The 17,383-nt window shown below is 36.8% G+C and overlaps 1 protein-coding gene across 3 annotated transcripts in view; it reads right to left on the minus strand.

The window, feature by feature from the left end:
* Positions 1 to 17,383, minus strand: part of LOC131440697 (syntaxin-16) — a 54,652-nt gene that overhangs the window by 8,031 nt on the left and 29,238 nt on the right. For 2 of the 3 annotated variants that reach the window (XM_058612209.1, XM_058612211.1), the window contains exons 2-3: positions 6,152 to 6,264; positions 5,270 to 5,357 (exon numbers count right to left, since the gene is read on the minus strand). In XM_058612209.1, the coding sequence (XP_058468192.1) occupies positions 5,270 to 5,357; positions 6,152 to 6,264 (201 nt within the window). The remainder of the gene's footprint in view (positions 1 to 5,269; positions 5,358 to 6,151; positions 6,265 to 17,383) is intronic. The other variant, XM_058612210.1, reaches the window with a different exon arrangement.

Consider the following 17,383-nt stretch of genomic DNA (forward strand, 5'->3'; position numbering starts at 1 on the left):
GATCTGAATTGTGGAAATGAAAAAGAAAATCTGGTCTTGGATTCTTAATCTGAAATCTAGAACTGAGCTCTAGAACTCTGGTCTGAGTCAACAACGCAAGCTAGAATGAATAAAGTATCAATTTGTTAGCTTATTCACTTGTGAAATATTTAGGCAAAATGCAATTCGAATTAGAATTATTTGTGGCTACTTCATGCTACTGAAAATTCTACCACACTTTGCTGATCATATCTCCAATGACAAGTAATTCTAAAAGTTCTCTAAATGACAAATTAGAGCCCTTTGAAGGGCTGGTTTTGTATAATGTATCCCATCTTTGTTCACTTTTCGTTGGATGACGCAATCGCTCTTGTTTGAACTCACACTGCGAATGAAAGCTTGATTCTGTAGCTGGAACTAAATTCTGAAATTTTATTCAAAAACAGAATTCTCGATACTGCAGCTGAAACTGAGCTGTGGAGCCCACGGTAACCACGGTAACGCGGGTCCGGGTAACACAAACACGCGTCATAAGTTTTCTTCTTTGACACTCGTTGATACCAAACATTTCAGTAAACTTTAGTTTTGAATAATTTGTAATTATGTCATACAACTGAAAATGTTATCATAAATTGATGATCATATTTCATATGGCATGTAGCAAAAATGATGTTGATACGTTAGATACAACATGAGATATTCACGATCAAAAACTTATCACTCTATCAGCGGGTAAATTTTGAAAAGGCGTCCCATAGTAAAGTAAGTCGTATTCACGACAAAAAACGCTGATTAGTAAAGCGTTTAATATTAATGGTAAACGGAATCAATAATTGTGAGTGGGTGTATGCATGTGCGAAATAACGAGAGAGAGATAGAGAGAATAATATACCATTAATTTTCTTGGAACAAGCTAAACATGTTGTTCAATACTTAGATTTGAGGCCAGGCTCCTTCGAAAACCGTTCTTTTTCATTTTAATGGGGACGTATAAAGCGTGACGGATATAATCGATGCCTTTCATGCAGTCCATTTGGGTTCAATTCCAAACCGCACATAGAAAAACAACATTTTCTAGCCCGAAGAGGCGAATGACCTTAAAGTACTTATTTTTATATGTTTTGTTTTTCTCTATACAAAGGTACTAGACTTGCTCGAAAAGACGACTTTCGAACGGAGCTTCGGAAACCCATATATTATTCCACTCAGCTCGACGATATTGATATTGAAGATGGCTGAACCGATTTCTACTAACATAACCTCGTCTGTGAGCCATTTCCGGCGACAGGGTCGCCGAGAGAGAGAGGAGGAGGAAGGGCCTCCGGGCTCGGACTTTTTCAGGCATAATGAAATCATACCATTCACTAAACGAAGGGGGCCCAGAATTGCAATACTCCCGGGCCGGTTTTTTATTGCAATCCCCCCGGCCCAGTTTTTTTTCTCTCGGCGGCCCTGTCCGGGGTCATAAATCCCGAGTTGGCAGTTCAATGCATAGAGCACTGATCAGTTTGTCGTATGTTCGTGTCTAAACTGGACTTCTTAGTGCCAGTAGAATCGTACACTCTTAGAAAAAATGAAATTTACGCTTGACGTAAATTCAAGTATGCCGCAATTTCTTCGGTGATGACACATTATTACATCTACTAACATGTAAACATATATTTTGCGTCTGTGTCGATGTAAGTTTCAGCTAAAACAACTGTGAAGTTAATGATATGATTTATCTTTCAATGCTTTGTATTGTGAATGTAAGTAAATCGCGACGCTCCTTTTATGTGCATCTATAAAGATGTAACATTTTTTAAGTGTGTAGTACTAACTATGCAATAATTCTGTACACTATGAATGGGCTGCGAAGTCTGCTAAAATTGAAAGAACTTTTGCCTTGAGATGAAAATTTCCGGTGTTTAGAATAGGTCAAACCACCTCTGTTTAGAACTTTTGTTTTAAATATTCCTCTAATCCATTTAAATATTCCTTTAATTTAGGAGGATTGAAGTATTTTATGAGTATCTTGATACCTAAATAGAAAATATTCATTATTACAAATACTTATAACAAAAACAAAAAGCCTTTTTTAGTAATCTAGGGGTTTTGGTTACAAGTTGCCGGTATATACTGTGCGCATATGACCGTTTTAATTATCATCAGTCATCAGTACATAACAGTTCATGTTGAACTGCCACGCCACTCAGCAATCCAACATAAACCGCTAAGCAGACGTAAAGTTATCTCTATTTGAGACACTTAAACTAGTATCTTTACTAATAAAATTCCGAACGTAATAAAGCTTACGATATACTGGTCATTTTCAGCTAGTATTAATCTGAGGGTTTTGGTTACCTGTAACCGGTTTGTACTGAACACACATCACTGTTTTGATTGTTTTTGTTATACCTAAGATTGAAAATAAATCAATAACAACTCCTTCCCCCGTAAAACCGCTTCCGCGAGTAAGCGAGGTGTGCAAACCGAAACATTTGTTGTATATGACAACAAAAATTATGCGACTTCGTGCTTCAGAAGGTTTGCACAGCACTTTTAAGTGCATGGGAACTGCGAATATAATTCGTGAAATGTTAAAGAACCGAGAGTTCTTGGAGACTAGCATTGAACGTAACTTATCGTTTCTCAAGTCTATCCCAAATTCAGTTCAATATTGGCAACAACGTAAGCATGATGTTTTCGCCACGATTAGACAACTTGAAAGACCAACAATGCCCGAATCGTTGAAAATTTCATATAGACCAGGGGTTCCAAAAACTTTTGGGTCATGAACCCCTTTACTAAAATTAACTTAGGCCTCAGACCCCTCCTTTGAAAATTCAATTTCTTGCTATAGATGTAAAATACTTACCAATTTCTGCGGATGGTCAAATAAATACAACTTTTTTAGCATAAGTATTTCAAATAACAACTTATATCAAACAATAGGGGGTCGATGTCTAGACCTCGTCGACCCCCATAGTCAGTTTTTGTTTACGTCAACCCCCGCAAAAAGGATATCGACCCTAAGGGGTCTATTCCGACCATTTTGGGAACCCCTGATACAGGCTTTCTGATGAACATATAGCTAACTCAATAGATCCAATAGAGCAACTGACTGCTTTGCAGCGAGCTGCACTCGTTATTGAGGATCCAGTCACTTGTTGCATTTATTTCAATAAACTCGTTGATACCTTGAAGTTATATTTGTCAATAATAGTACTGTTGTACCGTTTAATTCTACTATATCACGTCATTACACTCTCACAAAGTCACTATTTTTACAAAACGTAAGTACACATAAAAAATCCACACGTTAATATTATGTAAAAAATCACGCAGATTCCAAAAATGGCTTTGTCATCGGAGTTTACGTGATGTTCTTAACAACCATCAGATCATGATTGAATGTGAAATGGACCGTATGTCAGAATTATTACTGTGGTACTGTTGAAAAATCTTTAACAAACTACATAGACGAAATCCTTTTTTGATCCTTCTACTGTATTTACCACAATGATTTTAAGGTAAATAATTGCTCATTAGTTTAATCAACAGTTATGAATTCTAACTGATTTCTATTATACTTTCAGATCTAATATTAGTACCTAGCAGAAGTCAGACCCTGTCAGCTTGGAGTGAAATCAATCTTCAGTTCAGCAACGCCATCGCACGGCAGCACATTCAACGTATCATGTCAAATGTATGGGTGCGCAGTGCTGCTATTTAGGCGCGCACGAATTTGACATTTCTCTCCCATACTTCTATGTACGAGATTCGATGCGGACTCGCCTGAGGGCGCCATGCTCGCAAAAAAGGATGTTGCCAATAATTTGTTCGGGAAATTTGAGAGCTGGATATCTTGTTAATATGATGTCTTTGCAGAAGTTTAGTTCATGAGCAAATGTAGCAAATGTTATTGAGTTTACTAAATGACTACGAAACCAACACTCAACAACTTATTTGCATGACAAATTGTAATTACGCGAATTCTGTGTATCAAAAATACGAAACTGAAACACAATTCAATTTTTCTTTTCTGCAGTTCAAAAAGCAAGTGAGGATTTTTCTGAGTGTATATTAGTTTATTGAATATTCATTTGTTCTGGTCTTTCCTGAGACAATTTTTTCGAACAAGTTTGCTGTCCACCAAAAATGAGCTAACGCCAAGTGGTGGGCTGCGGGACTAGTTTGAGAATCAGTTGTATAAAGTATAAAATTTCGTGTACCAGTACATATTGTATTGTATTATAGTGTTTTTCCATAATTCATATTCTTAAAGTCGGTGCCACTCATATCTTCATAATCACTGCACCGCTCCATTTGAAATTTTGGGTACAATTTTTGTACATAATTTATGAGGTAACGATGGAGAGTTTGTTCAAATTTGTGATTCATTTTTTACAATAACAAATTGCGTTACCCGGGGAAAGCTATTATTTAATACTTTGATTTCACCAAGTTATGAGAGGTAACGCAGTTCTACTTCATCCGAAACACGTCTGAATCATTGCCGCTATTACCGTATGTTTAATATTTCTTCGTGAGAATTTTGCATAATTTTCTTCGATTATTATGCTTTGATGTGCCATTAACGTTAACAAAAAGGATTTCGACAATGCCATCACAAAACATGCTGATATTTGTTCGAATTTATCTTACCCCCACCCCAAGAGAGCAAAGGAAAACCAGTCACGAAAAATAATCGTAAAATTGGAACCGAATAAACGTTTCAACTTTTTCTCAGCAAACTCGATTAGGTTTTGTTAGAGTGTCTATAGCCAGAGTGACGACTTCTTCTTCTTTTCTGGTTGGCGTCACCTCACTTGAGATGACGCCGACTTGATGGCACAGCAACCAAGGCTATATTGCCAGTTAATTTTCGTTTATAGTCCAATGGATTTTATTTTCACTTGACTACAAGCGAAAATCTCGCTGTGTGGCTGCGTCGAATCGTCAAAGTAAGGCTGAAAATCCTTTCTTTCTTTCGAAATACTCGAATTTTCTCCGGACTAACACGATGCAATGTGCTCACCCGTTGAGAGTTTCACCGAAAGTGAGAGTGACGACTTCTCATCCGTAATGTTAGCAACAATTCAAAACAATTTAATCCGAAATGTTGGCAGTGTCGTTAGCTCTACATTGAATTGACAGGCCGTTTGCTCGTTTGGAAGTGGAAGTTGTCATTCCAAACGAACAGCGGTCGTCACTCTTGTTATAGGCACTCTAGGTTATATAAACGACATACTTTACACCTTCCAGGTTTTAACATATTTAATACAAAATTTTAATGCAGACAGCTTACCTGTAGCTCATTTTCTGTATTATCGTTCAGCACCAATCGAGCGGTAGTATCATGGATCCGAAGCAAATCATTTATACAACTTTTGATTCTGAAACAAAAGAAAAATAGTTAGTGCTTGCTTATATTATATTAAACAAGCTCGAGCCCATTTCCCTTGAATGCGAATATTGTTCAATATATATTGTGCGAAATTGCCGCTTTTTCAGTACAAATAGTACATGACGCTTCCACTTAAAGTGCGTTTGGTCTACTTTATATCGATACGAAATATTTCACCAGATATAGCGCAGTGCGGCACTCCGACTATCGCTACCTCAATCTAATCATCTTTATTAGTGTACATTATTAAAAGGTAAAAATGCTGTTGTTATGCCCTTTCAAGTTGCATGGTTACAATCAAGTTTTAATTAGATTTAGTAGATTTAGAACATCGAGTTACAAGAGTACAAAATTATGACAGAAAAATACGTCACAAAACTGAAATTCGAAATGCGAAGCGACGGTCAAAACTGTCGGCTTTATTAGGGAGTAAAATGAATTTCGCAACGCTTTGCCGGATCGGTTTGAGAAAACATGGGACAATTTACACTGATTTTTCAATAGTTTACTATTGAAACATTCTAACGCTGTTGTAATACGTGTTTAAGTTAAAACTTATCGAATTCATTGATAGCTAGATGATATAAATCCATCTACGAATAGCTGAATTATAAGTGTTAAACATTATGACAGCAAAATCTAAGGCGTTTAGTTTGGAATCTTTGTTGACACCAGATTTCATATAGTAACGAGTAAGATATTTTTTGTGCCAAATGAGTTAATAGAAAAAAGAAAATACAATCCTAATAGTGAACGTAAATTGTATATGTTTACAGTACATACTTTGAAAGTAGATTGCGAATTTCCTCATATTTGTAAATCCAATTCGGCTGGTCGATTGCTTTTACACTCATACTCGATCTTCTGTCAAGCAGGGCAACGTTATCTGTATTCATCTGAAAAGAGAAAAATTCACTTATTCATGTTATAGGTTTTTCATTTTTTGTCTTTCTCATTTAGAAAGGTGTGTGTGTATGTGTCATATAATCTCGCGAGGCTTTCTCGGAGATAGCTAAACCGATTTAGATTCAAATGCAAGGTCTCATGGTCTCATACGGAATTCCTGAATTTCATCCGGATCCGACTTCCGGTTCCGGAGTTATAGGGTAAAGTGTGTTCAATATTGTACACCGTCACTTAAACCGACGAAACAAAAAAACTTCTAAACTGGTCTCAAAACTACACAAATCGATAGACATTATCAGTAGACAACTAAACAAACCGATTCCGGCTATCCTGGTTCCCGGTCTCCGGTTCAGGAAGCACCGGATAAAGTTGTCATATATTCTAAAATGGATCTCACTCACTTTTTTCAGCGATGGTTTGCCCGATTTCCACAAAATTAAATTCAAATGAAAAGTCTCACGGTCCCATACGGAATTCCTGAATTGTACACCGTCACTAAAAACGAAAAAAATGCACAAAAAACGTAGAAAAATTTCTAAACTGGATTCTAAACCGTTATTCCCAATCTTAGGGTCAAATGAAAGGTCTAATGGTCCTACCAAAAATTTTTGCATATTTTCGGATACAACAAAAAATACGATGTACGCTGGCAAAATCGTATAAAAATAAAAACTAGTAGAGTTTTTACGTCATGTTAGTTTATGGCAATACGAAAGGACATCGATTATACTGGCTCTCGGGTTCCGGTGCTGGAAATACCTATAATACCTATATAAATACCTAACCGATCAGAGAACTGTTTCTTTCCCAGTTATACTAGGTAAAACACAAACAATCCCTTGGTTTCTTCCCAAAATCGGGGGTATTATACGAAATACGACCGGACACCTTTCATAAATATACAAATTTATTATGATGATTAAAAAAAATCTAGTTTATACTTTAAACCCTAAAGAAAACTTGCCAGAGACACAACCGAGAAATTGACGTTGGACTGCATTCAAAATGGGTATAGATAATTATTGATTTGATACCGTTTGACCGTTTAAGATTTGTAGTATTAAAAAGAACCATTCGGTTTTACGAACTCGAATTATGCGAACTTTCGTTATCACGCCTCGACGAATTATGCGAACTTTGGTTATCACGCCTCTACCGCGTTCACAAATGGGCAGTCCCAACGGTCACAAAAAAGCAGCAAATATAAATTTTCATATTTCAGTGGAAGAAACTGCTGTCAAAATGCTGTCCGAGTTTCATTTCTGGTATTCGGAAGGACCAAATTGTAGAATTCTCTACGCTATTAAACACTATTCGGAATGTATTTCTCGAACGCGATGCACCAAAACGAACGATGTAAATTTCGCATAGCGAAAAGTGCACAAAGCGAATCAAATTATGGTTGTATGGCTTTAGACAAGTTTCTAGCACACATACCGCTATCATAGAATTAGTAGACAATATAATGAGCGAGATTGACCAAAAACCATGATTGGTGCCTTATTTTTAGATCTCAAAAAAGCCTTTGACACTTTGGATCACAGTATTCTCTTGGACAAACTTCAGTACTACGGCATCAGGGGCATCGCGAACTCTATTATCAGTAGCTACTTGACAAACAGAAAACAATTCGTGTCCATCGAGGGCAACTGTAGCAGTCTTGCTGCCATAATCATTGGAGTGCCATAGGGTAGCAATATAGGACCACTATTATTTCTTTTGTATATTAATGATATGGGTAACCTGCAACTCACAGGGACTCCGCGGTTATTTGCCGACGATACAGCTCTATTTTATTCTAACAATAGCGACCCTTACACGAGTCATTAAAAATGTCATTACTGAATTATTAATGAACGTGTAATGGTGCAGTAATGACGAGATTTCTAACAAATTTGAAATACATCATTACTTAGTTACATTAAAACTGACATTTTTAATGCTCGTGTAAGGGCCGCTAATGACATCAATGCTATTATAATCTCAATGGAGAGCGATTTAAGTATTTTAGATCAATATTTTAGTGCAAATTTATTGTCCTTGAATCTTATAAAAACTAAATATATGATTTTTCGGTCCATAAGAAAAATAATACCAATCCATCGTCATCCTAAATTGGGACATTATATTATTGAAAAAGTGGAATATTTCAAATATTTGGGTGTATATTTTGACCCCACGTTAACCTGGATTCACCATATTAAATCTATTGAAAAACATGTGGCATCCTACTGCGGTATTTCGTGGAGAGTCAAGTCATATGTTCCTAAGCGTGCACTTCTAAACTTTCATTATATTATCCATTCACAGCTCATTTATTTTGTATCGATGTGGGGTCGCGCCGCTAGCTATCATCTAAAAAAAATCAAACTACAAAACAGGTGTCTCAAAATCATCTTCAATAAACCCCTACTGTTTTCAAGCTTATTGTTATACTTCGATAATACCCATAACATCTTACCTCTAGTATGATATCCTACACAACACCCCAACTCATCATAATTTACAGTTTCCAACTTTAACTCACTCTCGAACTACACGTCGTAGTAACAACCTGCTTCGCGTTCGAGCAGTCACAAACATTGGTCAAAGAAGGATTCCTTTTGTTGGTCCAATAAAATAGAACGAACTTCCACTTGACACACAAAGAACATCCAGCCGTGCTTTATTCGGGGCTAGACTGAAGTATCATTTTCAGCATAGACTGAGCGAGATATTTAATTAATGTAGTTCCTTAATGTATTAATGTATTCCTTGTTTTACAAAGTGTCAACAGTAATTAATTCTTGTATATTTTTTTTTAGTTAGCCTATATCATTGTGGATCCCTTAAAAGGAAATCAATTCCACTGGGATTTTGCAATATTTATTCATAATGTTTAATTGCACATCATGAAAACACAAACATCTCAGCGTTTCTCTTTTAGTAGTATTTTGCCAGATTTTTTTTAGCTGAGATTAGTTTGCGTCCACTACCAGGGTGCTTCACAAATTGAAGCTCTTTGATGCGGGGGAGTGTGGTGGGCAAAAAAACTATTCAAGATTTGCACTAAACTGATGAATTTCACCTTAGATTTGCAAAGAAGCAATCTTAATATTTCTTCGGAGAACATTTAGATCCATTAGAATGGCTGATTTTGTGTAATTTTCTTCATCGTTGTCCACTTTTCGTTTTCTGTTTCTCCGTTGCAAACGACCACCAGCAAGATTATGCAATCTTTTTTTAAGGGAAACTCACACTGCGAATGTCCTACAGCAGATATGCTCACAGAAGAGCTAGTTGTTTTTTCTGCGTTTCGACTTGAGGAACCTCATATTCGCCATTGACTGAAGCACCAGCTGAATAATGCCGAATGTAGTTCCACTGTCTTGACGTAGATGGCAGGCTGCGCACCCGATGCGTCTCCGTGCATGGGTTCTCATAGACTGAAGCTAGCAAAGGGTCTATTTATAGAATCGGGTAATTCAATGTTTCGTGTTTGGACCTATTTTTTCACTATTCAAACAATGTTTCTATAACTTTTCAAACATGGATAGAATAGAACAATTTATCCACTTGATTAATATCCTCATTTTCCTATTAGAATCAAGTTTTCGTTTCGATAAAAAATGTCATCGTGTTAATTTTGATCAGTATATTGCATGCCGTTGTAGGATCATTTCTAATCATTCCATAATTTTGACATTTCCAGTTAATAAATTTCCAAATAAGTAACTCTTTATTAAGTTAAATGTGGGATGTCAAAACTCTTGTAACGCTTTTTAACACCTATAACTTACACAAATTAACACATATAACGTTTCGTAACACACAAAACATACAAAAGAGTAACGTATGTAACGCTTAATAGCGCTTGTGTTTTTTAAAAATGTAACTCATGTAAATAAAATGTTACACCTAAAACTTACAAAAGAGTTACACATGTAACGATTAGTAACGCCTATAACTTAGAAAAGAGTAACGCATGAAATGCTTCGTAACACCTAAAACTTCTTTAAAGTAACGAATGTAACGCTTTGTTACACCTATAACTTACTAAAAATAACGCATGTAACGCTTCGTAACACCTACAACTTACAAAAAGTAACACATGTTACGCCTATAACTTACAAAAAAAAGTAACGCATGTAACGCTCCGTAACGCCTATAACTAACTTACAAGAAGTAACGCAAGTATGGCTTCGTAACACCTATAACTTACAAGCACTCCGTAATACCTATAACCTCCTTAAAAGTAATGCAAGAATCTAAACCTTATAACAGTTTCTAATATTCATAATTTACACAAAATAACTCATATGATTTGTAATCCTTTTTTCCATAAATACGTTTATTTCATATACAATCTACATAAGTTTTTCTTCACCGTGGCATCCACAATACATAGTACTTTAAACCTAATACATTTCGAATATGATATTAGTATGTTGGTATTCATGAGTTAATCTAAACACTGTTTTTATCAATCGATTTGCTATTATATATAACATTGAATAAAATACATTTATTTTGTACATGATACTATAACTATTTCAAGTATGTTTGTATCGGTTCATCACTTTTATTCAGTATAATATAGCTGGCTTTTGATTGAACTCATGGAAGAGGAAGGAGTCTAACATAAATAAAAAAAACTACAAGGATCAGCCCCTGGGGTTGTTCGAGCCATTGATGTGGAACAAGGCAACTAAAATTTCTAATGATCGATATTTTCAATTAATCGTCACACTTCTGAATCCGCAAATGCACGAGAGTCTGCTTAGATTGATCTTTATTAGGAACCAATACCAAACTCGCGAACCCAGAATATAGACTCTAAGGCTATTCGCAACGCGGTGATGGATATCTGTTCTAAAATGACATACTGTTGTATAATTTAAAACTATCAAAAATAAAACTCGAGCTAGACTATCTCAACGGAAAGATTTAAAATCAGTTCTATATATTTCTGTAAATGTATTGGTGTTGTGTCTATTCACTTCACTGTTTCAAATCAGATTAATTCATTTAATTAATGATTTCGAAAACGATATGAATATTTTTACAGATCATAGTGAGCTGGAGTGCTTCTAAATGAAACTGTATTATTCAGTGCAAAACATTTAACGCTTATATTTATAATTTCTGAAATGTCATTCGACGCTTTGACATCTCGTCTCTCAGATTTCGTAACAGACGCTCACGCAAAAAAAAAATTAAAACAGTGTTCTATTCGTGTTTCAAATATTCATTAATTTAAAACAATTTCGTCGAGCAGTTTTAAATCTGTTTTTAATTTGTACTCGAAAAATAGAACTAAATCTCAGCGTCGTGATTGACATGTTTCAGTTGTAGATCTAAAGTAGATCAGTCCATATGAAATAAAACAGCGTTGCGAACAACCTAATAGTCGTGATTTGTATTTGTTTTGTAGCCGTAGAAATTACATCAATAGCCCAAATGTATGCAATTATATCTTTGTACATGCTTGCGATACGGATTATCGATATTTAAGCTTCTCTTCGCCAAGCTTGTGTTCAAGTTTTGTACGCAAGGAGTTATTTTTATAGCGTTTCTCTACCATTACTATCCATTTTGCGATTTTGGTTGAAGCGATAAACTTTATCTCATCATCAATCGAGTTCATCTTATATAAATTAGAAATTAATCTTACGCACTCAAAATTTACCCCGGGGTAGTTGTCACTTTTTCAGGCGAAACGACATAACATGGAATTTCAACCGATCTTGCATGACACAGGATCAGAGTATACCATTCAAAGCTTCAAATCGTTTTATGGCACTTTTTGTTTTGCTGTCTAGCAACAACCTACCTCTAGCATACGACGCTCAGGACTGAAACGGTAACTATAATTTTGCTTCTATTTATAGATTCGCGTGCTTCCAACAGCTTCGCTTTTGATTCGATTGACCAATCAGAGCGATGCTTTCCCTTTGATATATCGCGTACTCCTTCAAAACCGTCGACTATGGCAGGGAAATCCGGTATGCCGGCGATTTTTTGCAGACAAAATAGGACACTGCTAGCTTTTCATCAACATTTCAATGATATACAATTAAAAATACATGGCTATGTACATTCAAATCAATACGTAGAAATGTTTCCAATCAAATGGTGACATAATATTAATAATTGATACAAAATTGACTGAGCTGTAATTGTTCAAAACCTGACCATATTTCTACGTGTATTTTTCTTGAGTTTCTAGTTTGCACCCGTATATAGAAAACAAAAATGTGTTCCACATTAAAAATCAAATTGGAACTCCAATGGTCTTAATGGAATGATAAAGAAGTTTCATGTAAGAAATGATAAAGAAGTTCATGTAAGTCACGACAAGCAAGAATGTCGCGAGCTGGGACATTGGATAGTCTACGCAAGGAATTTCTTAGTTGAGATCTGATAGTCCATGTCCAAACGACATGATCAATATCGCGATAACCTTCGCCACAAGCACAATGATTAGTCTCGGAAAGCCCAATTCGAAGGAGATGTGCATCTAACGTGTAGTGATTGGACATAAGTCTGGACATCACACGAATGAAATCCCTACTCACATCCAGTTTTCCATACTGGGGACGGGTATAGCGTGATGGATAAGTCGATACCTTTCACGCAATTCGCCTGGGTTCGATTCGCAACCCCACATAGTCAGAAAGTTTTGCTAGCCCGAAGAGGCATATGACCTTAAGGTTAAAACCTCTATATTCGGAACATTAAAAAACCAAAGTACCTTTACCCAGGCGTTGACTAAGATAGGCCTAAAAAACTTCGTAACGTAGATAGCTTCCAAAACTAAGTACTATTTTATGTATTATTGTTGTCTTTTATTTTTCCCCGGTTTCATCTTCCATTTTATGTGGTCTTGACTCTGTTCTGCTTCGTAGGGCCTGTCGCTGCGTGCTTTATCGGCATTTTTGAACACTACGTTACTCTCAAAACCTCTATCTCACTGTGTAGGGTAACAGAGGATTGATTCAATTGGGGCCCACTTTGCAAAAAAAAATCCACGAAATGTTGTAATATGGTAATATGATGTGATTAGCTTCAAATTGATGCAACATGGGTTACTTAACATCGATCAAATCCATAAAGTTTGTTAGGTGGGCCAAAATATATGAAGTGTCCGGAATGGGAGCGGGTCATTTCGCCGAATGCTATATCGCCGAAAGACATTTCGCCGAATAGGTCATTTCACCGAAATCCGTTTCGCCGAATGCATGTATTTACTGAAAATATTGTGCTCAGCATAATTAGTGTCCAATTGTTTGGTCAACATATGCTCTCATAAGTTTAAGATCCTTATGGATGATTCAGAGTATTAAAACCATAAGTCGTCTTGTTGAAACCAAACGCCGGCAAGGCCATATATGTAAACTTTTCGCATATATCGATCGCATCGCTAAGATGCTTTTACTTGAATTATTTGGTAATCACTTTGCAAAACAACCATTAAATTTCTTACACACATTGAAATCCCTACTTAGTTGTTGTTCTACTATGTGCTATTACGGTGTATTTTCTTTGGATTGCCATAGTTACCATGTCTGTTTAGCTAAAGTAACAAAACTTGTGTTTTCCATGGTAACGATCAATTTTATGCTTAGCAAACCTTGACAATTTCCTTGAAAAGAAAATCATTCTAGTCTTACGTTTGAAATAAATCAGTTTGTAAATTTATGATGATGGGCTGTGCTCCAGAAATATTAAAAAGTTATCGAGATGGCGATATACTGTAGTGGAAAGGTTATTTGTATTGTATTAACAAGCACGTAAGTATATTGTAATTTTAAATATACGAAAATTTTACATTTTTTTCTGTTCTGTAGACTGACGACTATGTCTACTGGGATTGTCGCAATAGAAACCGTCGCAACCAAGAAAAAGGTAGCTGTAAGGCAAGAATTATAACAAGGAATGGAGAATTACATGTTGTCATTGGAACAGGAACTGGCAATTAACATGCTCCTGATCCAACCGTGGTGAGCCTGATCAGACTGCGCTTGAGCATTAAGCGTCATGACACACCTGATAGTGGTCCACCGGAGAGAATAGTGAGAAATGCGGCAGTTGCATTATCATAGGAAGTGCAACTAAAATTTTCAGCAAATGCCCAATAACTGCTTTTCCCGAAGAATATCACCGTACAATCGACGGAGATCCGTTTTTTCGTGGAAAGATTAGCATTAAGGATGGACGTGTTCTTTTCTTTATCGCCAATGAGGACATAAGAAGGCTTGGACAAGCAAAGTTTTGGATTGCGGAGGCAACTTTTGAACTGTTCCCGGAGACTACCGACAAATGTTTATCATCCATGCAAGTGTTGCACCAGATCATAAACATACAATCCCAGCGGTGTATGTTTTAATGACAAATAAAACCGAAGATCTTTATAAAGCTGTGCTTGATAAACTCTCAAAAGTTGCGAATGATATAGAAGTAGATCTAACGCCACGAATGATATTGACAGACTATGAAAAAGGTATGCTTAACGCTTTTCATTTCGAATATCCAGATACTTCGCAAGACGGATGTTTTTTCGACTTCAGTCAAAATATCTGGAAGAATGTACAAAAACTTGGTTTAGTTCCATTTATTTCTGCGAACAAAAATGCTGCACTATTTTTAAAAAGGCTGCGAGCTTTACCTTTTGTGCCATTTGACTTGATTCCTCGAGCATTCGATCTAATTCGCAAGACTGCACCAACAGAAATGGAGCCGTTGATTAAATATGCAGAGGAAACATACGTTCTGGGTCGAAAGAAGTTTGAAAAATCAGTGAAACGATGCCCAATAATTTTCTCACCCCAGTTATGGTCTGTATATGAAAATACAATAAACGATCTACCTCGAACTACTAATAATGTTGAATCTTGGCACAATTGATGGGCCGCATTATCAGGAGGCCGTCATGTAAGCACTATTCGGATTGTAAAGAAAATGCAATTAGAACAAAAAGCTTCATCAGGTCGCATTGCTGTTTTTCTTGCTGGACGTGTCACAGTTCCCAACAAAAATGTTCAAAAAAGGAATGAAAACTTAAGAAAAATTGCGCTAAGCCTAAACAAATACGAACTTATTGATTATCTGAGTGCCATTGCAAATGTAATTTAGCTTAAATAAACATATATGAAAACAAAACGTTCTTAACTGTGGAAAGAAATACTGGCGGGCCATTACGCTGAAATCCTGTCTGTTGATCGCAAAATTGTCTATCGTCATAGGAGGGATCTTCATCGAACGATTCCTCATAGACGATTCTCGATAAAACGCTATGATTTTACACTATGCGGCGAAGCCGTATACAGGGAGGAAACGGCTTTCGACGAAATGACCCTGATCCGTCCAAAATACCGTCGTTGTCCTAATCTACAAGATCAACAGCCCCATAATATTTCTCAAACTTTTTTTTCGATTTTGTTTCTTATTTCGGGGAGGCTCTTTATCGAGGTAAGACTCTTTCAGGGTCAATAAAGCGGTTGTCGGGGCCCTTTCCTGCCTGAAGCCTTGGTGCACCGGCCTACCAGCGCTTTTCTCATCATCATTCACAGACTCACGGCCACCCTAAAGCTAATCCCTAAATGACCAAACCTGCATCGGCCAGAAATAATCGAAAACACGTTTTCGTTCGGCACGTCAGAAAAGACATTGCACTCCGTTGCAAAACAAAAAGTGTTCTGTAAATAGCAGAAACTTTACGTCTGCTAACACCATTGAAACTGTATTGCCTCAGTCCCGGATGGCTCTCAAAGAAAAAAGCACGCACAAAACTGAAAACAGATAATTTTCATGTTCAACACTAGATTTTATTGTTGTTGCGCTTCCGCATTCTTCCATCTTTCATCATCTCATACATCCACACTATTCTCCTCTTATACTCATGCATACCTCCTTCTTCTTTCTATTCCTACGCTCATCTTGTTTCACATACTAAATCTCTGCTTACGGACTAAAGAATTTTAGCTTACTCACTAATTATTACCTACATAACTCACAACTTTTCGGGGCCCTCTTTCGTCCCTTACACGCTGTCGCTATGTTTCCCGCACTGTTCCTCGCTGAACAATCAACTGAACTATTTATCTGGGTCATATGATGATGATTCTTCCGTTCAGCCTCTGTTGTCGCTGTCAGTGTGTCGTCGAGACTCTCTGCCGTCGGTATCCAATGTTCTGCGGACACCAGCGCCTTAGGGTCTATTTCTTATCATGCATCAACTCGTGCAACTGCAATCACCAAAAAAAGCGAAACCGAAAAAGAAAACCTTCCAATGGAGGGCTTTTGGTGTTTCCTCTTTGTGAGATCTATTCGTGATTATTTGCGTGTGTTGCTAATTGTGCATTCGTGCAGTGCGTCGGTTCGCCCTTCCACCTCATGACGCTATTCCACCGTCCTCCTGATTCTGTTTGTGTGTAAGGAGGAAATTTGAATCACAATATTCACCTTGGCAGGCTGTTTTTTCAGAGGCCTTTTCCCCATTTACAAAATGACGGTTCTTTTACTTTTATTGCGAGTCGTGTGTCTAACGCCGAATTCAGGATTTCCACCGCTGGCTGAAATTTACTAGCACGACGCAATTATGCCCTGCCGTTCTTGTATCGTTCTTATTCTTGCATCAAGCTAAGTTGACACTTGCAGTGTCTTTCATGAGCTTGCTATGACTGCTCCTGCTCACAAAGAAATGGTATTCTCCATCCAATGTCAGAACCAAGAACGTTTACGAGTGAGAGAGTGACCGTGCCCAGTTCTCTTTTGTTGTTCAGACCATGACAGTGCTATTTCGTGCAATCTTTTCTCCTGCGGAATAGAAGTGCCGGTGAAGTGGAGTGAAATTGATTTGCTTTCTTGAACTATGTGTCTGGACTGCAAGATGTCCTGTTTAAGTATTTATCCGATTTCGCTTTTAATTTGTTTTGTCCACTAATAATAATATAATTAAACTAGTTAAAATCCATGTACCAATTTTGCGATCAAAATTTTAATCCGGTGAAATAGTAAAAATATAGGTATCCGGTTTTTTTAAATTATTTCCACACAACTTCTACATAAAATCGTTCAAAATATTGAAAGAAACATCAACTTTACGTCTGCTCATGTTGCGGTTCATGT

The sequence above is a fragment of the Malaya genurostris genome, chromosome 1 (genome assembly GCF_030247185.1).
Source record: "Malaya genurostris strain Urasoe2022 chromosome 1, Malgen_1.1, whole genome shotgun sequence".
In the NCBI taxonomy this organism is placed as follows: domain Eukaryota; kingdom Metazoa; phylum Arthropoda; class Insecta; order Diptera; family Culicidae; genus Malaya; species Malaya genurostris.